This window comes from Malus domestica, chromosome 15 (assembly GCF_042453785.1).
Source record: "Malus domestica chromosome 15, GDT2T_hap1".
NCBI classification, from domain to species: domain Eukaryota; kingdom Viridiplantae; phylum Streptophyta; class Magnoliopsida; order Rosales; family Rosaceae; genus Malus; species Malus domestica.
In genome coordinates, this window is record NC_091675.1 from 14,691,364 (window position 1) to 14,716,708 (window position 25,345).

The following is a 25,345-nucleotide window of genomic DNA, read 5'->3' on the forward strand; positions in this document are numbered from 1 at the left end:
TGAGTAACCACGACTCATTTTTGTTGAATGTATTTTTGCCTACACCTTTTAGTCATCTCTAAATTATTTAAATTTCGAGATGTTTGTTATAAACAGATTAAATTAAACTCATCCAACAATAATCAATAAAATGTTTAACATCACCATGACTTTACTCACTTTACTGTGATAAGAAAACAATAAATATTAAGGGAATTGTCTCAAAAGTTGGATTTTTCATGTAATCTCTGCTACCTGACACTTTAATGCAATTCTCGTGCTAATATTACCTCTACTAATAGAATGCCAAAAATACATTTAGTGTCTCAAGACTTCATAAAAAATAATGAGACTAAAAAGCCCCTCAAATAAATAAACACTGCACCTTAGAGAAAAAAACATAAATATAACTCCTATGGGTATTTTCGTCCAAACAAATAACCAATGCAACTAGACAACCTTCATCGACGATCGTTCTTTTACAAAACTCACTCAAACATCCAACGAGACCACAAGAAGATTGTGCTTCAGCACGATCATTCTTCTCCTTCATAAAATATTATGTAAAAAAAAAAAAAGGAGATGATATAATATACACTTCATTATAACTTTTGCCAAAAAAAAGAATAATAATAGTTCATTATATTTCCAATTTTGCTGACCCGGCATACGTGTCGTTATACAAATTGTGAGATATGTATGTTAAAAAATAAAATTTTACACTACTTACATAAAAACACGTTCTGTTACAATGAAAAATTTCTCCGTACTTTGAAGAAAGCTACGATACAATACTCAATGTCCACGATAAGGCCTCTGCTCCACCAATATGTTCACTCCACGTCACCCGCTGTGATATCGTACACACCAGAACTCGTCGCTTACCCCGTCTTTCCCATGCGGATACCTCTCTCTCTACCTCTCCTCTCTCTCACATTCAGACCCACCTAAGTCACCCACCGTCAAATTTTTTGGTAGCCTCTCTTCCATGAAACAAACCCCATTTAGTTAAATCCCCCATTTTTTCTTCAATTTTTCTTTATTATTCAGCGGAAGAATCCATTTGGGTTGTCGAATTCATGAGCTTTTTATCAAAAGGTACGTGTTTGTTCGATAAAGTTCATTACTTTATTGTGTATCGCCATTTGGTTATGCCGTTTATTTGCTTTTGATTCTGATTGTTTTGATGTTTTTGCGATTGCAGTGTATCGATTGGTGTGAATCTGTATGTGGGTGTTCTTGTTTTTGTAGTTTTATTTTCTGGGATTTTTGTGCTTGCTATGTTTGCACAAGTCTTTGGATTTATCTGACTGATGGGTGGAAAAACTGAGATGGGTTGATTTATTTGAGCTGAAATCATTCCCACTAGGGGGTTTTTGGGGATAAAAGTTTGGGCTTTTGTGTGATGTTTGTGGTTTATGGATTAAATGTTTTGGATTTCAGTGGTGATTTTACTTTGTGGTGATAGATGTATATGTCATTCTGTTTGAATTAATGTTTGGGATTTAAGACTTTGGTTGAACTTTGAACTCGTGGATAACCGGGATTTTGGCTGGATGAAGATCAATGATGTTGTATCGTTTGGAAATTAATGTTGTTGTGCATGGATGCTAATGTAACTGTAGTGGTATTGAGTAAAGTTTCGAATGTCTATTATGTTTCTGATGGACATCGACTTGCAATGCAGCACTTTTAAAACCAAAGTTTCGAATGTCTATTATGTTCAGTTAAAACGTATGGTTGCTATGAAAATTCATATGTCAATGGAATTATTATGCATTTATGAGTTATAGATCTTGTATACATTTGTATGTTGTTGAATGACGTGACTAATATGATTATGTGTCAATTTAATTTTTGTATGGTGAGTATCTGAAGTCAAGTGAAAATCTTTTTCTTTTTGTTTGTTAGGTTGAATCTAAGGCTTTAATTGTTCAACATTCTTTTGGGGCTGGAGAAGGAAAGTAGCAATTATTTGCATGAATATAGAATGCCAGATTTAAGAAGTGGAGTTCGACGTTCAAAGAGGATCAATTATGTTCACGAAGATCCTGCTGTTCTAGTTCCAGCTGTGCGGCCTGGTGCTGGAAAAGGTAATAGCTTCAACATTCTACCCTTGATATCTTCTGAAATCCGTTTAACACTGTGGTTTGTTTGTTTAACTGCAGTTCTGACTGGTAAAGGTAGGGGTAGAGGGCCTAGAGCCCCGAATCAAGGTAAGAATTCCAAGCTATTTGGTGCTGGAGTTGGTGGCCAAGGGCATAGAGGTTTGGGTTTTCCAGAGAGAGAATTAGTGCCGGTTCACGACGAATTGGTAGCTCAGAAAGGTGCACAGAAATTGGTTGCTATGGAGGATGAAGGAAGCACTAATGCACTTCCGGACAGAGTAATTTTTATCACCTTTTTTATTAGCTATCTGTAGATTATTTCTGAAGTGTTCATTTAATATAGTATATGATTTCTATAATTTTTTTTTATTTCCAGGTACAAGTTGGCAAATCTCCCATGTACAAGCTAGACAGAAAGTTGGGGAAAGGGGGTTTTGGACAAGTTTATGTGGGAAGAAGGATGACTGGCGGCATAGGGTGCTCTGGAGCTGATGCATATGAGGTTTCATATTTGCAGTGCATCTCTAGTATATCTGTATAAATTCTCAGAGGAAGTTGATTGCAATACTAATGGTTGTTTCCTGTTCATTGTAGGTTGCTCTGAAGCTTGAAAGTAAAAATGGTAAAGGTTGCAGTCACGGCCCTCCTTCTGAGTGGCAAGTATACAGGTAATGCAATGTTTCATCCTTGTTTTAGTTAAACTCCGACCTGTGTATCCTGACCTGTGTTTTACGGTAAACAGTACTCTTAATGGATGCTATGGGCTTCCACTCGTCCATTACAAAGGTCAACAGGGAGAATACTATATCCTAGTGAGTATCTTGTCTACCTTATTTGTTTTCTTGGAAGGTTTTCCAAATGTTGTAAATATTGTTAATACTTTCCATTCTTGAATAATTATTCCTTAATGTGAATACAGATCATGGATATGCTAGGCCCAAGTTTATGGGATGTTTGGAATTCTCGCAATCAGTTGTAAGAAACTATATTGTTCTCATCTTATTTTATTCTCCGAGTTTCAGAGTCAATACTTCTGAAAATTTTGCCCTTCCAAGTTTATGGGCTATATTAAATACTTTGGTCTTGTGTCCTTCTGTTATTGTTTTCTTGAAAGGCTGTCTGAAGAGATGGTTGCTTGTATAGCAGTGGAGGCAATATCGATTCTGCAGCAGCTTCACACCAGAGGGTACCTTACTATTAATTAGTTTCTCCATCTTTCTTTTTCTTTTAATTTTTTTCTTTCGCATACATTGTTCATGGTTATTGATTTTCACTGCAGTTTTGTGCATGGAGATGTTAAGCCAGAAAACTTTTTACTTGGTCTACCTGGAACATCTAATGAGAAGAAGTTATACCTTGTTGATCTTGGTTTGGGTATGTGTTCTTTATTAGACAAGTATTCGGAAAGGAAAAACTCTTAAACCACAGTTGAATGTGTTTCTGTGTTTTCATGTCATCGAAATTTTGAAACAACTTGTGACCTTTCTTTTCTTCCTCAGCTTCCAGATGGAGAGATGGGTCTTCTGGACGTCATGTTGTTTATGACCAAAAACCTGATGTTTTCAGGTAACTACAACCTTGGCTATGGTGTGTGGGTTCGATGGTCAGGTTACAAGATGGTTACGAGGGGTTACGAGGGATTGAGGGGAGAAAAAAATTTGTTATCTTTTAAGTATCATGGGAAAAACAACTGCTTTAATAGCATTTCAGAAAATAGTTCAGTTGACCGATTTCATGTGTCACTTAATTGTAGCAACGAGCATTAGTTCAATCTGATCATTAAATTACAAGTCCATTAGAATAATTTTCATTATATGAAATTTACTCATAATCTGAAGTGGCCTAATATATCTGGTATCTTTAAAAGGGGAACTGTACGTTATGCAAGTGTACATGCTCATTTAGGCAGGACAGGGAGCCGAAGGGATGACCTTGAATCGTTAGCTTATACCCTAATATTTCTCCTTAGAGGAAAACTTCCCTGGCAAGGCTACAATGTAAGTTCATTTGGTATTTCACCGTGCACTACCATTCCATCCTGGATGGCCTATTTCTGTTTATAAATGCTAAGCTGGAATTTTGGGCAGCAGGGAGAGAACAAAGGATTTCTTGTTTGTAAGAAGAAGATGGCAACTTCTGCTGAGACACTATGCAGCTTATGCCCTCCCCCTTTTCAACAGTTTCTTGAGATGGTGACCAATATGAAATTCGATGAAGAACCAAATTACTTAAAGCTTATTGCCCTATTTGATAATAGCATTGGTGCAATTGCCTCTCTGCGACCTATTAGAACTGATGGAGCTGCAAAGGTGGTTGCTCGTGTTTTGATTTGTTGAAAAAATTTAAGTTTCTGGTTAGTTCAATTATTTATTGGTTTTTATGCAATATAGGCGGGTCAAAAGAGGGGAAGATTGCCTGTTGACTCGGTAGATGATGAGCAACCTAAGAAAAAAGTTCGCCAAGGTAGTCCAGCTACTCAGTGGATCTCGGTCTATAATACCAGATCATCAATGAAGCAAAGGTAGTTTCTGTTAAAGGGTTCATAAAATCCCTTTCAGGTTATCTTACTTTATTTAACACCTGCAAGGTAGAAAAGCCTTGACAATGTCTCACCAATCACCCATCCTAAATCACCCTTTCCTGGTTTACCTTTAATCTAAATTCCGTTTTGTTTTTACTCTATTCTTGGCTTTACCTTCTCTGCAGGTATCACTACAATGTTTTGGATCAAAGACTGGACCAGCACATTGATAAGGGAAAGGAAGATGGTTTGTATATTAGTTGCGTTGCTTCGTCTGCGAATATGTGGGCTATCGTCATGGATGCAGGGACTGGCTTTACGTCCCAGGTTTATGAACGGTCATCTATTTTCTTGCACAAGGTAGCTATTCTTGAAACTACTTCCCATCAAGTTTCACTTTTGCAATTAATTATCTTCTGCCAGAAAGCTAATTATTTCTGATTATTTGCCAGGAATGGATAATGGAACAGTGGGACAAGAACTACTACATCACTTCACTTGCTGGTGCATTCAACGGCAGTGCCCTGGTGGTAATGTCCCAAGGTAAGTGATCCTAGTTTAAAGAGCTTCCTGTTGTCTGGCTACAGCTTCCTGTTGTCCGTGGTGGTGTAGCCATAGGGGTCTGGTCCCTGATGGTAATGAATGTCACAGTTAATAAGTATTAGATAAGGACAACTTGGGACTTGGTTTCTGCACTGGTGTCACTTTTCTTTTTCCTCAACCTCCAGCTTTGATCAGCAGGATATATCTCATCAAAGTATCATTCTGACTTGGTTGAGCTACTCTTTTCTAGTAGCTAATTTTTCCGCTCATGTCATTGAAGGTGTACCTTATACTCAACAATCCTACAAAGTCAGTGATGTGTTCCCTTTCAAATGGATTCATAAGAAGTGGAAAGAAGGTTTCTCTGTTACCTCCATGACTACTGCAGGTAGCAGATGGGGTATTGTTATGTCCCGCAATGCAGGTTATTCTAGTCAGGTACACCAGTCTAGAACCCCGTTGTACTGTTCTGTTTCAGATGGAACACTGCAGAAAATTGATCGTGTAATATGTGTTGTCTTTCTAGGTTGTTGAACTTGATTTCCTATATCCCAGTGAAGGCATCCATAGAAGATGGGAGGATGGATATCGGATTACCTCAACTGCTGCTACAGAGGATCAAGCTGCATTCATACTTAGTGTACCCAAAAAGAAATCACCAGATATTGCTCAAGAAACTCTACGGACATCAATTTTTCCAACATACCAAGTGAAGGTACATTTTGATTGCTGAGATAAAATTAATCGGGGAGACCAATAGAATTAAAATTTAGATGCACCGGTACTAGCTTGATAAATTCAACGTTTGGTGGATTTCTTGATTATTCAGTAAGTTATACTGTTTTATTTTGCCCATGGCAGGAAAAATGGTTGAAGAATCTCTATATTGCATCCATCTGCTATGGAAGAACAGTGTCTTGAGGATCAGGTTCGGTAAAAAAGCTGCAGCGTGATGTTAAATGCAGGTATAATATGGATTTTTAAGAGTTTGACTTTGATTCGTTAAACTTCTAAGCAGTGGGCTTGAACCTCGGACTTAAGCCTCCTCCGTCCAGTTTTAAGCATTATTTAAATAAACAATATACCTAAACTTTAAGCTCCTAACATTTTTTTAAAATGGGATTTTACAGTGACACTAAGGCGGCATTATGTACTTCTTGGCGGACGGCTGACTGCACCTTTTGTCTAGCCTGCTCGATGATACAGAAAGTTCTGTACTATGTAGAGAAGGGAGAAGTGCTTTCATTGACAACGTATCAGTGGAGGGCACTAAAATGTACTGGCATTCGTGCTTATCGGAGGTAGTTCGAACACGGAGAAGTTTGTACTCTTGGTATGTTGTATTTTGGCTGTAGCAGGGATGCAATGCTCCAATTTGAAGGAAAAAAACATAAGCCCTTGGGGGAGAGTTCAAGTTTAAGAAAAAGTTGCCCCCCAATAGTAATCGTGTGTAAAGGAATTGTACCACTATTGTTAATTGTAATATTTATTATAGAACAAAAATAATAAAAAATTTACTGATCCATTGCCTGAGATTTTGTTTTTCCAATTTCCAGTGGGATTCCTCATGTGGCTGCGTGTTTCATTGATTCCTTTACTGAACGTGTGAGCTTCCTTCTCGTACGTTTCTGTAGGGTGTAGATTAGTCCACGTTATCTTCTTTGCGTTGATGATGTTGCGAAGAAAGGATTTCTCCTTTTTGTACAAAGACACTGATATGAGAAAGGGCCTTCGTGCAATGAGGATGTCATCGGTGACTGACTTTTAAGCTAATCACGAACTATCATGTCTAAATTTTAATTTATAATTAGGATCCGCATAATCCAAATTGACCATTGCGGTGGTATGCCACTTTAGATAAGTTTATATTGTGATGAAGGCCGAGGCAACTCTGAACCCCCTTTTCTAATAGTGAGGGTGGTAGAAATGCGGGCTGGTAAGAGTATGCTAGGTCCAGGATTTCGAATTCTTCTATGTAACCCAAAAACACCCTTTATCTATACTAGTATGATCTAGTTTTCAGTATAATTGACTTGCATGCACCCTTCAAGCTAGTCACATGCATCACGTGACAAAATAGGATGTTTAGGATCACCTAAACTGGATTACAATTTTTCAAAAAATAAAAAAGATAAAAAAAATCCGGATTACAATTTAATAAACACATGTTAATTAGTTTATTCTTCTAGGTGAAGCTTTTAGTCCTCTACTTCTAAACTGACTCAGCAATGAGCTTTTCCATTAGCCATCCAGGTTGGACTATTTGAGTCGCAAATAGCCAGCCAACTACTGCTTTCAATATTTATATATATATATATATATATATATATATATATGCACTCTCATCAATTAGGTCAACTTTCAAAACACAGTACCTTATTGCAGGTTGCTGCAATGGATGTGAGAAAATACTGGTGCAGCTCAGGCAGCAGAACCATCCGATTGGGCGGGCGGATGTACTACGACGAGATCGATCACACGAGATTACAAGACGACGATCACCCCGCAAGCAGATCAAACGGCAATAAGTTGAGGTGGAAAGTTTTGTGGGTGAAGTTGAAGAAAGAAAAGAGGAAGATTTTTGACTCTCCATCACCTGTGCAAGTGTCATATGATCCTTACACGTACTCTCAGAATTTTGATCACGGAGGATGTGCAGAATGGGATGAACCCGGTGACGTATCTCGCTCCTTCTCCATGCGTTTCGCAGATCCTTCGAAGATCTTTTCAAAGAACGAATCGATGATTTAAGAGTAGAAATGAACTTGTTTGTGTAGTTCTTTGTTGCCATGTATACATATGCGGTAATGTTCATCAGTTCATGAGGTCTGGATGTATCTTAGCAAAAGATTTCTCCAAATTCCTACATTATTTTGGTGTCGTCTATAGTAAATTAGAGAAAAAAACACCCTAACAATTATAAGATTTATAAAATGATAAAACACTACAAGAGCTCAATTGAAGAACCAAAAAAAAACCCTTAACTATTCGCTTTTTATGTTTCAATCGATTCTTAGTTGCAACAATCATTTTCCCATCGCAAAGTATGAAGGGTGACTTGCTAAAGTTTTGTATGTGAAAAGCCTTATTGCCTACGCTTACATCATAGTTTACACGCAGTAAGTGAGTGGTTTTTCGATGTATCCAGAACACAGTCACATAACGTTATTATTTTACTCAAATTATAACACGTGAAATAGCGCACTACGTAACTTGTGTTACATGTATAAGATGTGATAAACTATTAGTGTTATGGTTAAGTGTATACAAATTAAATTTGATAATTTATATTAATCACTTGTCCTACTAAATATTGGTATTGGACCAAAAGACAAAAAAAGGGGCATAGGGGTTCCGCTGATAGAGAGTTGCGCATTCAGTATGGGTTCCGCACGTAAACGGCACCGTTTTACCCATAAACAAAGGAATCGAAGAAAATCCGCTTTCACCAGCAGAAGGTGCAGAACTGGAAAATATTACAGAGAGACTGATCTTTCTTCTTCTTCGTCTTCCGAAAATAGGTTTAGGGTTTTCGTTTACGGAAAATCCCCAATTCAGTGACTTCAAAACAGCGTCGTTTCATCACCACATTCACGCCAATGGGGACCGAACTGGTGGTCACAACGGACAGAGTCCAGAAGTTCTTTGGCGACCTGGACGAGCAGAGGGCGATACTCTCCACCTCCACCAAGCTTTTCATAACCCTCTCCGACCACTTTGATTCCCTCCAGAAATCTATCTCCGAGAAATCCTATTCCCTCGAATCCAAAACCCAATCCCTCGAATCCCGTACCCGCGAAAACTCACACTCTCTCGACCACCGGGAGGCTTCCATCCCGGAGCGCGGGTCCTCTGCCGCCGCCAGAATTGAGGAGCAGAAAGCCGCGGCCTTGGCAGAGGTGGAGAAGAAAGCATCCGGGGATTTGGATTTGCCGGAGACCCTGAAATCGTTTTGCAGGAAAATGGACTCGCAGGGGTTGGTGAAGTTCATCGTTTCGAAGCGGAAGGAGTCTATATCGCTCAGGGCGGAGATTGTGCAGGCAATTGCGGAGGCCGTGGACCCATCAAGATTGGTGCTTGATGCATTGGAAGAGTTTTTGGATTCTAAAGCCAAGAAATTGGGGGTTACCGATAAGCGGTGGGCGTGCGGGCTGTTAGTTCAAGCTCTGTTTCCGGAGGGTAAGGCCGGCCCAAAAGGGCCGGAGTTTTCCAGGAGCATGGTGGAGAGAGCGGCCGGGATTGTAGATACGTGGAAGGCGCGTATGGATGGAGATTCAAACGGTGGTGGCTGGACGTTGGGGGCTGCGGAGGCGGTGATGTTTGTGCAAATGCTCGTTGGGTTTCGATTGAAGGAGAAGTTCGGTGAGGAGTTCTTTCGGAAGTTGGTAATGGAGCACGCAGCGAGGAGGGATATGGCAAAGCTCGCAGGGGCTTTAGAACTCGGAGAAAAAATGGGAGGTACGGTTTTGTTTAATCAAAACTCAAATGGTTTGTAAAACCATGTTCTTTATGGTAATTTGTTGTTATAGAACTTCCAATTGCTCACGAATATATACGTATATAATAGGGATAGAACCCTGGTACATACATTGTTACAGTTCCAAAGAAACTTATGCTACCACTTGTTGAGAAACTTGTATTTCGAATGGTCTTTCTGCTTGCATAATGAGGCATAACCAATCGAACCAGATCCCATAAGTGATTTAGTGGGCATGTGCTTCGGGTTTTAAAATTTTTCTGAGCCTAGCAAAGCCAAAGTCAAGTTAATGTAGACACTTACTAAGCCAGTAGGACTGATTTCAGTTTCACTGTTGCTTTGTTCCCAATTGAAATCTGAATTTGAATTGTAATTTAGAAAATCAGCACTTCTTTGGCTAATGTTTTGTGTATTTGTTATCAATGGTATTTAGGTTCTTAACTTTTTTGAAGTTTTAATATCAGGGTATTTGATGTGTATTAGGTGTTACTGATTAAGAATGTGATTCCAATGTACATCTGTCAGTTGCCCATTTTCTGAAACGAATGTGATTGTGGCTTGATTAAGTGTTTGCTACACTCATTTGTGTATTTTAAGAGGATCCTTCTTTCGTCGTCGTTTCTCTCTTCAGTGCGGCATCAATGTTTGATTTCCTAGATTCTCATCTTGGCAGTATTTCCTTCTTGTGTATATTTGATGAAAAAATTTCTGATCACTTACAGATGTCATTGATGAGTTAGTGAAGAATGGCAAGGAGATAGAGGCCGTATATTTTGCTTCTGAGTCTGGTTTAACTGAGAGTTTTCCTCCTGTTTCTCTGCTCAAATCGTATCTCAGGAACTCCAGAAAGAGTGCTACAATCATATTGAAGAACGGAAATAATAGTGTGGCTGCAACTGTATGTGTAACTTTCCTTTTGTCTTTAGTTTCCCAATGTAGTTTTGTTTTTCACTCTGTAATCTGCACACTTTAGGGAGATTTATTAATCGAAGTCCATCTTACAGGAGGAGTCGAGCACTTTGGAGTTGAATTCCATCAAAGCAATCATCAAATGTGTAGAAGACCACAAGCTTGAATCAGAGTTTTCTCTTGAGAGCTTAAGAAAGCGGGCGACTCATTTGGAGAAAGCAAAGACAGAAAGGAAGAAGAGCTCAGCATCTTCCAGCAAGCCCCATAATAATAAGCGAGCCTACAGTGGGGGTGGGGGTGGCGGCCGAGGGGTAGGACAGTCGTCATTCCGCCCTGCCAAAGCAGCCAAGTTTTCCAATTCCTACCCCTCCTTTACCAGGAGGAACCCAAATCCTCTTCCACAACATAGCCCCGCAACAAGATATTCTGGTCCTTACAGTTACCCGAGCCAAAGTGTGTTCGACGGTCCGACAGCACCATCGTATGGATCCACATATGGAGCACCCCCCGCTCAAAGCCCCGCTGCTCTTCCTCAACACTACTCCCTCCCTGGGGACAGCATGGGCGCTGCCAGGTTTGGAAGCAGTGGTGCTTATGGTGGCGGCCAGACCAACTACGTCCCATATAATTACTCGAATGTTGCACCACCGGCATACCAGCCTCCCTCGTATCCGCAATAGCAAGAAGCAAAACATAGGTCAGATGATAGTTGTGTGTAATCTTGAGACAAATCCCTCCTAACCGTACAATGCTCCTATTACATCTGTTAGTCTAGACTTTAGAGAGTTGTATTGTTTTGTGTACTTTGCCTCTCTCAACTATTCCAATCAAAGGTTAAACAAAATACAATGAACCATACATAACCGACCGTTTCTCATCAGTCACTGTTACTCCAATACAATGTGCTACAATGCTATCATTTATGTGCCATAATTTTCAATGTCCTTTCCAAATTAATGATTTATGTACCACAATATTTGATGAATTCCCATCTTGGACAAAAAGAAATAAAATAACATCATCCTTGTAGTTAGTACGGAAGGATATGCTCCATGAATCCCTCCATGGCAATTTGCCATTGATGTTTTGTCTATTCCCTTTCTTGGCATCTACTCAGTTTTGTCTCTTCCCTTTAGACTAGTAGTAGAGTAGAGGTGGTTGTCAAATTAAATTAAAATAAACTACTATGTTTTCTTTGTTTGATCTTTCATGTTACTACAACTTCTTTTCATGGTGGGTTGTTGTTTTGTGATTTAAGTCCTGTAAGATGAATTCCGTCAACAATGAATAATCTGTTAAATTAACTAGGGCTTACCTTTCTCAAAATCAATATAAGGTCATGGAAGCATAGGCTCCACCAACGGTCACCACTACCCCCATCAGGCCATCACCTCCAACCACACGCAAAACCACCAACGTTATCTTACAACTCAAGCCGCCAACTTCAAGAAAAAGGTCATGAAGGTTGCTCAAATGGTATGAACTACCATGATACGGCCACCACCCTCTTCATCGTCTACAAAGGAGAACTAGAAGCTATACAAGTCGAGAATTGGCGAATGAAGGAATCACATCAGCAAATTCAAGCTCCTTGAAATCTTATCTGGATTCTTAACCCTTTTCTTTGTTAGGAGATTGTATTCCTGATGTAAATTTTCAATTCAATACCGGTTTGATAACTATATTCCAAATTATATAATCTATGTTTGAAATTTAAATTTTGAGGCAACTATTATTAAAAGATATGATATTTTAATAAGTTTGGTACTTATTTATAATGTTTAGAAGATTAGAATCAATTTAAAATTACACTAAAAAGTCGAGAAGTTGTCAATATTAGATCAATACAACAACACATTCTATTCATACAAAAATGTCAATTGTATTTCAATCGTGTACGCTTTATATCCCGTATTTATGTCACGTTTGGATCGTTGCATTGTGCGGTGCCACATGCTGTCAAACTCATAAGTTAGGCAGAAAAAGGAAAGTTTTGTGTTCCCCTCTTTGTCCGTTGTCTTAATTTAGAAATTGCAAATGCAGACATTCCATTTCCCTCTAATATGCGCCTATTTTAGCGGCATTAATTCAACCACCAGGTACTACTAGCCACTTTTTATCTGCTAAAAAAATCAAACGATGCAGTTGAAGTTTTCATTGGTTTTGGGTTTGTTATGGAAACTGGATCGTATGATTTTGTTGGCATTAAAGTTCAACATTGACAAAACGTCCAGGCATTAAAGTTGAACATTGACGTGTGCAATGACTAAACAACGGCGGACGGGAATACTAGTTGTATTATACTCCACAAGGCAAAGACATACTCGAGTACGAGTTAGTGCATGCCTACTGAGAAAATAACATGATGGCAAAGAGCGGCAAAGCCAGAATTTAAACTTCTTACATTGGCTTTAATATTACCGCTTACAAATGTTAGACGCTAGTCAGGCAACGAACTAGGGTCTAATAGCTAGGCGCCTAGGTGAGATCTAGGCAGGAGCCTAGATGGATTTGAATGAATTTCTTTTATCGTAAAATAAGCATTAAACAATATTTACATTATTTTTTAAAAAGTAATATAATATTTATAGATAAAGTGAGAGGTTAAGATAAATATGGTGAGGTCTTAAAAGATGGGGGAAGACAATACTTCAGTACCAATTTTACTCTCTAGACTTTGTGGCCTAATAAAATTACGACAACTGTCATTCTTAACCCTCTAACCAAACAACAATAGATCTACTATTCTAGCAACCAAACACTTTAGATATCACCCTCAATACCTCTTCTTCGTCGCCCCCGACTACACCCCGCCTAATTCCTTCCTTCTCCGGCGACCCCAACGCCAATAACCTCCACCATCTCCACAAGAATTAGAATTAGGAGACCGAGAGCATTGTCGTTGGAAGTAGAGGCATCAAACTCTTGTCGTCGAAGCAAGCCACCATTGACGACCTCTTCATTCTGCTGCTCAACTTGTCCATGGTCAATAATTTGGGATTTTTTTAATTTTATAGTTTTAATCATTCTTATCCTATGTCAATTGATGTTATTGCCTATCATGTTTTGCACATGCATGAATCAAACTGTGTTTGCATAAGATATGAAATATGATGAGCATCAAATTTATGGCAAAGATGAATTGGTGCAGCGAGTTTTATGTTGGCTTTAATTTTCTCCAGTTGTCGCCGTTTGGTATAGGGAATATCAAACTGATAAGTTGCCATCTCTTCGCAAGTTCCGCCGCTTTACCCTTATTTTTCAGATTTCGTTCTCCAAAATCTAAAAAAAAAAAAAAAAAAAAACACCCAGCTTTGCTACAGAAACCAAATCACCAGAGCGAGAATTCTCATTTCCGGCGAGAGCGGAGGGGCTGAACCAGCGCTCTTATGCGTGTTTTCCGCCGATGAGAGGGGCAGTTGCCACTCCTCGCCCTCACGTAGCTTCACCACTGATGACAGATATCATAGTTAATGGAAGCATACACAATTGCTGCCCCAGGGGAGGCAATGAACTTTTTTTTTTTTTTAACAAACAATTTTATCTACACTAGGGAGAGATGGTTGGCTTAGCCTCGCAATGGGCTAGCAATAATGTAGTTCAAATCCGCATTTGGCGAGAATTGAACCTAAGTTATCTCATTTACAAGTGAAGAGAAATACCACTATAACATAATACTAAGTGGCAATGAACTTTTTTTAATATCCTTTCAAACCAAAATTGCCCTCTTAGTCATTTAATTTTGCACAAAGGTTTTACATTTCATACACTTTAGGTCTTAACAGTTCATTTTTGACGTACGAAAACACTTTAGAAAAATTTCTTTGGTGCGTGACAGGTTGAGTGAAAAGTACGTTCTATATTACAGGTCACTCAATTTGCAATGTAATACGTCAATTGGCATCAATCTCAAATTGGGATCCTCGCCGGATTCTCTTTGTGAAGATTTCGAGGATCCGAGAATCATATCAGTTCATCGTAAATCGTGTGGTCAAAACTCATTTAAAATATTTATTTAAAATTTTAAATACAAACAATACTTTGACAAAAACTGACCAGACGATGTGTCTTAACCATTTATTTTCGATGTACGAAAACACTTTAGAAAAATTTCTTTGGTGCATGACTGGTTGAGTGACAAATACTTTCTATATTACATGTCACTCAATTTGCAATGTAATACGTCAATTGGCATCTATCTTGAATTGGGATCCTCGCTGGATTCTCTCTATGAAAATTTCAGAGATCCGTAAATCATACCCGTTCATCGTAAATCGTGCGATCAAAAATCATTTTAAACATTTTTATTTAAAATTAAATACAAACATTACCTAATAAAAACTGACTATATGATGTACGATAAATGAACACGATTTACAAATCACCATAATCCTCACAAAAAATATCTGAAGAGGATCCTGATGGATTAATCTCTACTTTCACATCCGTCTCTCTTTCTTTATTTTCTTGAATAAATAAATTGTACCATAAGAACTTTTACTTGTCACAAGTTACATCTTGTTGTCGACTCACTTGCAATAAAAAGGTTAAGACAAAACATTTGACATTTTCCACATTGTACATCTTCTCCATTCGTATTGTTCATTCATTTCCTTTTACAAGCCATATTCTTTGTTTGACAAGAAAAGTTTAAGTGGGATTCGTTATCATATAGCATGTTGATGTTGACCAAAAAAATAAAATAACATGTTCATTGGCCGATGCCGGCCCGTCAAGGTAGCTTACTTCAACATGTTACAAAATATTTGAGTTGCCTTAGAATATTATAACCGTACATCCTAAGTCTAAAGTCTCACTTCTCCAAAATTAAGATGTTTTGACTAGACGGTATATCAAATTACAATTGTTCTCAACAAGTTTTTATTTCATGAAAATATTGCATTATCGTTTCGTTATCAATGCAAGTGGATTAGTCGAACTATTCATGAGCATCGATCTCTTAGTTAAAAACTTTTACATATCAATTAATTAACAAATTCAGATTAATCATCTTAAACATTGTAAATACTCTTTGAATTACAAAATTACAATTAAAAAACACTAATCATATTTCACAAAACTCCAAATTACCAATTCAAAATAATCATTAATTCATAATCACCAATTCACCATCCAAATCTTGAAAACTATTGACATGCATGCCGATGCTGCTCGTTACAGCCTCACGCCACTCTGCCTTGTCCAATTGTTTTTTATTTTTTTTGTCAAATGCCTTGTCCAATTGTTGGCTGAGCAAAATCCAGTCTGATAAAGAATTTTTTCGACACCTTTGCCATAGAATTGGTCCGCCCAAGTACAATCCCATTAAAATTTGGCCTTTTTGTATGCCTATGGAACTCAAACTCAATTCAATTTTCTCCTCTAAAATATAAAATTCATTATTTTGCAATTTGAAATTCGATAACTTAGCATTTTGAAATTCGATTTTCGCTCCACTTTATCAAGACTTTGTCAATTTCCTGAAAAATGGATAGAATGTGCTGACGTGGCAAGGTAATTTCGAAAGAGGTTTTTTTAACTTTAATCCTTCAAGAATATTGAAATTTAAAATAAACCTTGTGTTATATTACATATTGATTATAATCCATTGATGTGTCCTTAATTCAAAATAATTAATGTGCATTTTATTTATGTCTCCCATTAAATATTTAAATTTATTAACATACAAATTTTAATTTATTTTTTTGACCAAAAAAGAGTTTTTTAATTAATTTATTTTATTTAACATTCTTCAAACTTGAAAGACTCAATTAATGTACCTAAATATATGTACCGAAATGTATTATATTGAACTAATGTATTTAAATGTTAGTACCAGAATGTATGTACCGAAATATATGCACTGAAATGTATTATATTAAATTAATATACCTAAATGTGTGTACTGAAATGTATGCATCGAAATGTTAGTAGTGAATTGTTTTATATTGAATTAATGTACCTCAATGTTTGTATCAAAAAATATGTACTGAAATGTGTGTACCTAAATGAATGCATCGAGATGTATTATAATGAATTTAATGTACCTAAATAAAGAAGACAAAGTACATCGAAATATATTGTATAACAAAAATTAGTTTATCTAAATGTTTACAACAAAATATAGTACGATAAATGACACACCCCGACCGAGGTCAAGGCATGCTGGCTGTCACATGAGAGTGACGTAGCCATGTGCACAGTACGGAAGCGATAAAGATAGTAAATATACGAATAATTAAAAACCAGATTACTAGTGTGCACTACTAAACAGAAAGTGATAGGAGTTAGTTACAACAGTAAACACTCCTAATCAGAGCATAAAGTTTAGGTGCAGTCCAGTAGGACAAATACTAGTTACGCAGTACCAGGAATGTCCTACTATTTTTCAAATAGATCAGAACTGCCGAAGATCCCGAGCCACCAACAGCAATCTTACTTAGAACCTGGAGGGGCGCAAAACAGAAAACGTGAGTGGGCAAAAACAATTGTTTTACAAAATTATTTCATTTACCAACATAACCAACCCCTCGCCGTAAAACATGTATAATTTTCCCAGAATCAAGATATAAGCATATATATATATGAAATCATATCAATTCAATTCATGCTTCACATAACCATATCCATATGTATATATACCATGCCAAGATATAACAGAGTAAACAATTCAGGTAAGAATAAATTCGTAGAATTTTGATATGTTTGCCGGAACCCCTGTGGTGGTCTGTACGGTTGAATTCATAGCTCAAACTCAATCTAGCCGGAGTCACTACTATGACATATACGGCAATATGTTGCACATAAGTCGGAACCACTGAAAAGGGTATGTACGACAAGGTTAGGTGAAATATAGTTATGCTCAATTCTACTCTCTCAATGCTAGCTGTGCGATAATACGTTAGTCACCTACGAGTCGGAACCACCTATAGTGGTCTGTACGACAAGACTATGCACCTAATTGGATCCAATGTGAGCATATGGTGCGGGAGGTGACACAATATACAGGCATGTGCCAGCTTTCTCTTTGGCTAAATCGCAATCACCCTAGTGCAGGTTATGAGCTCAATGTTCATCAATGCATTTATAATCATTCCATTCACAACTATGGCCTTTGTCTCAATTAATGTATAATTGCATCTAACGTTTCGTTAGACTGCCTACTTATCCTGAATAGGGATCAAGTCATTCGTAGTTCACATAATCAAACATAACTTACTTGAACTTACATGTGCCTCCACAACACCACATTTATATATATATGCAACCATTAAAAGCATAACCAAAATATAAAAGGCAATTGCCATGCAAATTCAAGGCATACTTTCATTTAAATGCATTTATGGGAAATATATCAAGTATATAAATATATATTGAAAACAAAAACCTACTCACTAGTATGTCGAAGGGTCGTAGCCCCGAGTCGCCCGTGGATACGCTCGTCCTCGGGATAAGTCTCACCTATATGCGAATTAACTATAAAAATGTTATTTTAAAGCACATAGACAAAACTAGCTAATAACTTCTCATACATTGTTCAAAATGGGTATATGAAATATACCACAGTGATCTACACAACTCCACAAACCTACCCAAATTTTCAAAATAATTTTTTGACCCCGCACGCGCTGGCCATGGCACGGCAATACGCGCCGCCACGCGTAGGGGATCCTGACGGATCCTACAAACGGCGTCAGGAATATTCCTCAGAATATTCCGTTAAAACCTAACGGTAATCATCAATCCTAACTGATGGCGTTAGCATATTATGTCAAAATTGACGAAATATTCCCTTTTCTTCTCCGGTGAGTCGCCGGTCGCCGACGACTTCATCGGTTTTTGGGTAAAATTTCAAAACCACTATTCTCACTCGTTTCTCAACCATTTTTCATGAAATTTATACCAAAATGAAGCTAGGGACATCTAAAATCACGTTATGCCATTTTAAAGCTCTAAAATTTACAGGATCTCACCGGAGAATTCCAAGAAAATTTGACCAAACTCCGTCCACACGATCCCGACGTCCAAAACCTTCAAACGAAGCATTCCGAGCTTCCTTGGGACTTCACTAAGCTTCCTACAAGCTTGAAATTTCCAAAAACACGAGATTTAACGTTTGCATGAAGAGTACCCCAAATCGGGGTTATGGTTTCGACGTGAAAACGAAGATGTCCTTACCTTAAAATGGTCTAGATGTGTTCTTGAGCTTGCAAGGAATACGATGGTACCTTCAACGTCCTCGATTTGTCATGATTTGGCTTGGTTCGACCTTGTCCATACGAAGGAGAGGAAAGAGAGTGTGAGTCTGAGAGAGAGTACGGGAGAGAAGAGAGAGAAAGGGTATGGATGAGTGTGTGTGGTTCCAAAATGTACACCAATCACCACCAATAATTTTCTTACTTCCAATTGGGTCCAAAATAGTAGGAACTTAACACATTGGTCCTCAACCACCCCTAGTCCCACGATGCCACAAACGCTTGAGGGCATTTTAGTCTTTTCACATCAACGATAATAAAATAATGTACATTTCCGGAACGGGCTGTGACAATAAATGAAATGAAAATTATAATTATAATGAAATAAAATTAATACATTAAAATTTAGGAAGAAAAAAAGAAATAATTAAAAAAATCAAAATATAATTAATAAATGAGATTATTAATGTTTCAAGAGACTAAAATTAGATTTTTATCTTTCTCATAGTTTTAATCTAAAAGCCATATTTATCAAGAATTAAAATGAAGTTTTTTAATTTCGAAATTTCTTTGCGTCATCCTTCGGTCTCTTTTTTACAGAATTGACAAAATGTCGATAAGGTATTAAGAAAATCGAATTTCAGAATGCAAAGTGACAGTTTATTTTTCAGGGCATAAAAAAGTGTCTACAAATTTACGGTGTAATAATTGTAATGTGATGAAAAGCCCACGTGCCTTATCATGGACCTTCAACTCGGGGATTACTTACTCCGTGTTGGAAGTTGAAAATCCGAAAAGCGGACCCCACCCCATAAATGAAATTTGGCTCATCATCCCACTTCTATTTAATTGCAGACAATATGCCCTCCCATTCACGAACAAACGCATCAGAGCCTCTCTTTCTTTTTTCCGCACAAACAAACAGAGCAAAACGCAGAGCGAGAGGACCAAAGGAAACAGCAGCCATGGGGAGTGATTTCAACGGCACCTCTGCTTCCGACTCCTTCGTCAAGACTCCCACGATAAAGTTCACCCAGCTGTTCATCAATGGCGAATTCCTCGATTCCGTTTCAGGTTTTTCCCCGTTTTCCCCTTCTTCTCAGATGCTACGAGCTGGTGAAAACCGTTTGTTTACTGCCCATTTTCACTATGCCTACGTACTGTTTGTGTTGTTGCCTCAACCGAACTTGCAACCTCTCAAAATTCAAGAACCTGTCTTTTTTTTAAGCTTGTAAATGCCATATATATGAACATATATATATATATATGTATATGTATATGTATATCAATTGACTCGCTGACATATTTGCATTTCTTTTTTGTGAACCCCAATAAAACTTGGAAAGGTAAAACATTTGAGACGATAGATCCAAGAACAGGGGACGTGATAACCAGAGTTGCAGAAGGAGATAAGGAAGATGTTGACTTGGCTGTCAAGGCGGCGCGTGCTGCCTTCGACCATGGCCCTTGGCCTCGCTTGCCTGGCGCTGTATGTACTCTCCAACACTCTACTCTAGCACTTTACACCTGTTAGCTACCCTCATTTTCGAACACCGCTCGGTCATTCTTTTTTCCGTGCAAATCATATTTTTGATACATAGATTAATTGCTCTTATGTTTTCAAAAAAAAATTGTACAGCATTGGCCTCAATGATACTATTTTTAGAGAATTATTTATTTGAAGCAAAATTTTGAGAGAATTATTGAGGCTGTTATTCTTCTTGCTATTATTTGCTCTGGATCAGAAGAGCCTGTCCAATTTGTCTCTAATAATTTTTGGAGGCAGTTGGTACGCATCAAATTGTTCAGTAAAAATCGTTTGACGAGTATGATTTAAATTCATTTATTCAAAAATTTATTAGGATAGAATGGATTTTGTATTGCGTTGTTCCATTACTATATATATGGCGCTTTATTATAATAGCGATAGACAACATATCTATGCACTATGGTGCAGTTTCAATCTTCATCACTTCTATTTCTCCTAAAAATTAATTACCTAGCTCGCTGATACTATCGCTTTATTAAAAAAATATTATACAAAACACATGGGCTGTGTTGAAGTTTACTTTAAAATATATACCACTAGTCTTGTTGTACTATATTTTTTACTAATTTCATTGTTGTCTGATGTGATGACTTCTCCCCCATCCAGGGTGTTTCCTGAACGTGAATATATTTTTGTTGTTTATTATTTGTTTGCATTAAGATAGCCCTCGTAGCGTTAGCTTTAGAGACAAGTTAGATCTTTCTTTCTACTATATAGCAAATTGGATAACATATCTTTATATATTCAAAAGGATGGCGGCCATGGAAATATTTTTTTTTCCCTTCTAAATAATAAAGTAAATTTGTAGTCTAAAAGATCTTCATAGAATACGTGCCACTAGACTAATAACGGCGGCTGTTAATTTTCTAATTTTTATAATTAAAAAAAAATTAATCATAATTATTTTCGGTGTATTATTTGATAAGATAATTCCGTTGGCTGAAGTATAACTATTTTTTTAAGGTCAAACTCAAGTAGGCCACTACACGAAAACTTAAATTATGAATGACAACAACTAATTAATCATAAAATTCAATCCAAAAGGATGGAAACTGTAGAAAGGGTCAGTTCCCAACTGAGCCAGTATCATAGCTCGTTGACATTTTAGTTTTTTTCTTTTTTGACGTTTTAATATTAATTCAAGTTAGTTTTCATAATATTTCAACAATAAAGAATAAATTTTCTGTGCATGACTTAGCTTGATATTAATTTTGAATTATTGTGTAGTGTGGAATTAACCCTGAAATCTGTATAGATCAATGTGTTACGAAGGATCTAATTTGTTTACTGCCTTGAATGTAATTATGTGCAGGAGAGGGGAAGGATAATGATGAAGTTTGCAGACTTAATTGACAAACATGCAGAAGAACTAGCTATCTTGGACACCGTTGATGCCGGGAAGTTGTTCAGCGTTGGCAAGACCATGGACATACCGCAGGTAGCAGAAATGTTACGTTATTATGCAGGTGCAGCTGACAAAATCCATGGAGAGGTGCTCAAAATGTCGCGCGAACTTCATGGTTATACGTTGCTTGAACCCATTGGTGTTGTGGGGCTCATTGTTCCCTGGAATTTCCCGAGCACCCTGCTTTTCGGAAAGGTCAGCCCTGCCTTAGCTGCTGGTTGCACCATGGTCATCAAACCTGCTGAGCAAACACCTCTATCTGCATTATACTATGCTCATCTGGCTAAGTTGGTAAGCTCAGTCATGCTCTGTGTTTGTTTGTGTTTATTGCCAATGTGGCTCGCCGTTGTTGACTTTCTCTTGTAAATTCTTATGAAGGCTGGTGTTCCTGACGGAGTGCTCAATGTCATAACCGGATTTGGAAAGACTGCTGGTGCTGCCATCAGCTATCATATGGACATTGACAAAGTAAACTCTCGTTTTTTTGTTCAATTGTTGTATCATTTATGTGAACAATTTTTATGAAATCTGAGGACAATACTTGAATTCCTTGCTGCGATTTGTAATGTTGACGCTTGTTCTTGATGTCTCAGGTCAGTTTTACTGGTTCCACCGAGGTAGGGCGCGAAGTAATGCAGGCTGCAGCAAAGAGCAATCTGAAGCCAGTTTCACTTGAACTAGGAGGCAAATCACCCCTTGTGATTTTTGATGACGCTGATATAAATATGGCTGCTGATCTTGCTCTCTTGGGAATCCTTTACAACAAGGTGAAGTTTGTAATTTCCGTTCAACTTGGTTTTAACTAGCATCTCCTTGTTTATGACTTGGCTAGATTTATGTAGCAGCACTAACTGCGTGTTAGTCATTCGCATTTTCAGGGAGAAATTTGTGTGGCAAGTTCTCGTGTTTATGTTCAAGAAGGGATTTATGATGAATTTGTGAAGAAGTTACAAGAGAAGGCGAAAGATTGGGTAGTCGGGGATCCTTTTGATCCTAATGTCCGTCAAGGACCGCAGGTAACTGACTCTACCGCCAATTAAGTTTTATGATTCATCTATGCCCTACAAATTCACATCCATGACATTCACTGAAAATTGCAGGTTGATAAGAAGCAGTTCGAAAGAATCCTATCCTACATTGAGCATGGGAAGAAGGAAGGAGCCACATTGTTAACAGGGGGCAAGCCTGTGGGCAACAAGGGATATTACATTGAGCCTACAATATTTACTGATGTCAAGGTACATTTACAAATTCCAACTTTAGCAATGCAAATGGAACATCAAATCCATACAATTATTTTTCGTGTTTTTTTTCCTCATATCGTTCTCGTCTCAATGATCTTATGACGATTTTCTCAGGATGACATGCTCATAGCCCAGGATGAAATATTCGGACCAGTAATGGCGCTGATGAAGTTCAAGTAAGTACCACAAGTCTGATTTCTCTTGTTCGATTTGCCTTCAACAGGTACATTGTCTTAAACTCACAGCGTGTGAAAATGTTGCAGGACAATCGAGGAGGCGATACAGAGAGCCAACAACACCAAATACGGGCTAGCAGCAGGGATCATAACCAAGGACTTGAATGTGGCCAACACTGTCTCGAGGTCGATCCGCGCAGGCATTATTTGGATCAACTGCTACTTTGCTTTCGATCGAGACTGCCCTTACGGAGGGTATAAGATGAGCGGGTTCGGAAGAGACTTTGGTATGCAGGGCCTGTACCATTATCTCCATACCAAATCTGTTGTCACTCCCCTTTTTAACTCTCCCTGGCTCTAAATTATGATATAATCTTAAGGCTGGCAAATTGTGACCTTGTATTTGTGCAACAATAATAAAACACCTATATATATACATATATATGTATATGTTATGTTGTATATCTGTTTCCTTTTGTTGTGGGAGATTTTATATTTTATTTACTAATGGAAAATACAGAAGTTTGAGTTTGAAATATAGTAGCAGAGGCTACAAATTATGAAATTCATACGGGTAGTATCACTGCCCTACTCGATGGGTAATAGGTTGCTTATTTGCCAAGAGGTACATATTGGATATATTCCTGTTCCATCTGATTTTGATCCGAAAGTTTTTTATCTTGACACACCCAAATAAAATTCTGCCAGTTTATGAGATTATCGATTAAGAAAGAATGACTCCTCCTTACTAAGTTGATCGTTAGTAAAAAAGTACAAAGTTGCATTGGAAATTTTGATTATCGATATAACAAAGGTATATCTTTTTTATTAGATATTAAATCTATCATTAGAAGAAGAATTAGGCAAAAAACCAATTTTGATCTGAAATCAAATTCGAAATTTCAAAATTTGTTATTGCCGATTAGGAAAAATTGACTCCTTATCAACCAAGGCTGATGGTATTCCTTTGAGTTGATGGTATTCCGGTATTCCTCGAAAGTGAAAGGTCTTAAGTTCGAATCTCGTGAATAACGAATTCGATATTAAATTAGACTGCTGGTTTAGCCAACCTCCTTCTCCTTTTACCTTTTAGTGTAAAAATATTAATGTATTAAAAAAATAACCAACGAAAACATCAGATTCTATTAATTTCATGAAGTCCATTGGCGAGTTTAGCCTACGACATATCTTTTGCCTCTTTGTACATCCTTACAGTTTTGATCACACAACAAAAACAGACCCACACAAGCACCCACACAACTGACAACACCACCACTACGTTCATGACACAGAACAACCGTAATACGCCGTCGTTTTAACTTTCAACACAGGACACTTTCTATTTCCCAACTTTGCCCCTGAGCTTCACTTCCAGAACCCTCTCCATCTTCGCCAGCACCGCCTGGTTCGGCACCGCCTTCCCGTTCTCGTACTCCTGCACCACCTGAGGCCACTCGTTGATCCGCTTCGCAAGTTCCGCCTGGCTCATCTTCTTCTCCAGCCGCGCCTTCTGTATCGCCAGTCGCACCTCCGTCGAGACCCGGTCCAGCGCCGCTGGCTCGGCCGCCTCCTCGAGCTTCTTCACGCTGACAACTGGTGCCGTCTTCTTGTTTGATCCCGCGTCGAACTTCTTGATGGTCTGGACCGGCGCGCCCGACCGGATCGCCTGGTTCACCGCCTTCGGGTCGCGGAGGGCACTGGACTTGGGCTTCTTCTGGAGGACCACCGGCTCCCAGTCCTGGACCATAACTCCTGAGTTTCGGCTCGGCATCGTCGGAGATTCGTCGGATATCTAGAGAGAGAGATTTTAGAGAGAGAAAGCTTTTGGATTTTGGTGGAGACGATGATGAGGACGGTGAAGATTGGTGCGCAAGTTACAGCGGGGTAAGATTCTGGAACGTTCTCAAAGGTTCTTTTTAGATATTTTTATCATGGAAAATGAAAATTCGTGGGCGGTCAATGTGGAACCGGTTTTTCTTATCCGGTTGTCCTTCGCCGCGTAGTGCTGGTTTGCTTGAAAACGTGGCTGTCTACCATTGGTGCTTGGCTGGAAGATTCTTATATTTAAGAGTTTGAGGTCTCAACGGCTAAGTTCAATGCTTAATATGTGCTGAAAAATAAAAAAATACAAATTTGAAAATTTAAGGCAGGCTAATGTGATAGTGAAAATCTAACAACTCTTGGAGCGCGAGGGTTCCCCAACCCGTTTCTCCCTTCTTCCCTAAAAAAAATTTAAAAA

The 25,345-nt window shown here is 38.1% G+C and overlaps 4 protein-coding genes across 5 annotated transcripts; 3 read left to right on the forward strand and 1 right to left on the reverse strand.

Moving 5' to 3' along the window:
- The first annotated feature begins 819 nt into the window (after positions 1-819).
- On the forward strand, positions 820-6,686 carry LOC103400567 (casein kinase 1-like protein HD16). 2 transcript variants are annotated; one of them, XM_008339219.4, is made up of 19 exons: positions 820-1,077; positions 1,891-2,072; positions 2,148-2,365; positions 2,464-2,589; positions 2,682-2,755; positions 2,830-2,899; positions 3,007-3,062; positions 3,202-3,273; positions 3,367-3,461; positions 3,587-3,653; positions 3,955-4,084; positions 4,175-4,396; positions 4,478-4,608; positions 4,794-4,968; positions 5,061-5,151; positions 5,432-5,589; positions 5,678-5,866; positions 6,013-6,116; positions 6,282-6,686. In XM_008339219.4, the coding sequence occupies exons 2-18, from the start codon at positions 1,970-1,972 to the stop codon at positions 6,070-6,072; spliced, it is 2,037 nt and encodes a 678-aa protein (XP_008337441.3). In that variant the 5' UTR covers positions 820-1,077; positions 1,891-1,969; the 3' UTR covers positions 6,073-6,116; positions 6,282-6,686. The 2 variants fall into 2 exon arrangements, with proteins under 2 accessions (XP_008337441.3, XP_008337442.3); XM_008339220.4 differs by having other exon boundaries at positions 840-1,077; positions 4,178-4,396.
- Positions 6,687-8,524: 1,838 nt separating this feature from the next.
- LOC103400565 (FRIGIDA-like protein 4a) lies at positions 8,525-11,417 on the forward strand. Its single transcript, XM_008339216.4, has 3 exons — positions 8,525-9,609; positions 10,351-10,526; positions 10,633-11,417. Exons 1-3 carry the CDS (start codon positions 8,751-8,753, stop codon positions 11,215-11,217), a joined length of 1,620 nt encoding a protein of 539 aa, XP_008337438.3. The 5' UTR covers positions 8,525-8,750; the 3' UTR covers positions 11,218-11,417.
- An 8,173-nt stretch (positions 11,418-19,590) lies between these two features.
- LOC103400588 (aldehyde dehydrogenase family 2 member C4) lies at positions 19,591-23,642 on the forward strand. The gene is made up of 9 exons (XM_029094111.2): positions 19,591-19,806; positions 20,079-20,221; positions 21,594-21,977; positions 22,065-22,154; positions 22,280-22,453; positions 22,565-22,702; positions 22,787-22,924; positions 23,045-23,106; positions 23,194-23,642. The coding sequence occupies exons 1-9, from the start codon at positions 19,593-19,595 to the stop codon at positions 23,465-23,467; spliced, it is 1,617 nt and encodes a 538-aa protein (XP_028949944.2). The 5' UTR covers positions 19,591-19,592; the 3' UTR covers positions 23,468-23,642.
- Positions 23,643-24,226: 584 nt separating this feature from the next.
- On the reverse strand, positions 24,227-25,241 carry LOC103400568 (multiprotein-bridging factor 1c-like). The gene has a single exon (XM_008339221.4). It carries the CDS (start codon positions 24,875-24,877, stop codon positions 24,446-24,448), a length of 432 nt encoding a protein of 143 aa, XP_008337443.3. The 5' UTR covers positions 24,878-25,241; the 3' UTR covers positions 24,227-24,445.
- Positions 25,242-25,345: the final 104 nt, after the last annotated feature.

Bases quoted from the DNA above. Each gene is read 5' to 3' on its own strand.
- LOC103400567 (XM_008339219.4), top strand. From the start codon at position 1,970: ATGCCAGATTTAAGAAGTGGAGTTCGACGTTCAAAGAGGATCAATTAT. The intron at 2,073-2,147 runs GTAATAGCTTCA...GTTTAACTGCAG, and splicing joins GCGGCCTGGTGCTGGAAAAG to TTCTGACTGGTAAAGGTAGG. The intron at 3,654-3,954 runs GTAACTACAACC...TATCTTTAAAAG, and splicing joins CAAAAACCTGATGTTTTCAG to GGGAACTGTACGTTATGCAA.
- LOC103400565 (XM_008339216.4), top strand. From the start codon at position 8,751: ATGGGGACCGAACTGGTGGTCACAACGGACAGAGTCCAGAAGTTCTTT. The intron at 9,610-10,350 runs GTACGGTTTTGT...GATCACTTACAG, and splicing joins ACTCGGAGAAAAAATGGGAG to ATGTCATTGATGAGTTAGTG. The intron at 10,527-10,632 runs GTATGTGTAACT...TCCATCTTACAG, and splicing joins ATAATAGTGTGGCTGCAACT to GAGGAGTCGAGCACTTTGGA.
- LOC103400588 (XM_029094111.2), top strand. From the start codon at position 19,593: ATGCCCTCCCATTCACGAACAAACGCATCAGAGCCTCTCTTTCTTTTT. The intron at 22,703-22,786 runs GTAACTGACTCT...TGAAAATTGCAG, and splicing joins ATGTCCGTCAAGGACCGCAG to GTTGATAAGAAGCAGTTCGA. The intron at 22,925-23,044 runs GTACATTTACAA...CGATTTTCTCAG, and splicing joins CAATATTTACTGATGTCAAG to GATGACATGCTCATAGCCCA.
- LOC103400568 (XM_008339221.4), bottom strand. From the start codon at position 24,877: ATGCCGAGCCGAAACTCAGGAGTTATGGTCCAGGACTGGGAGCCGGTG.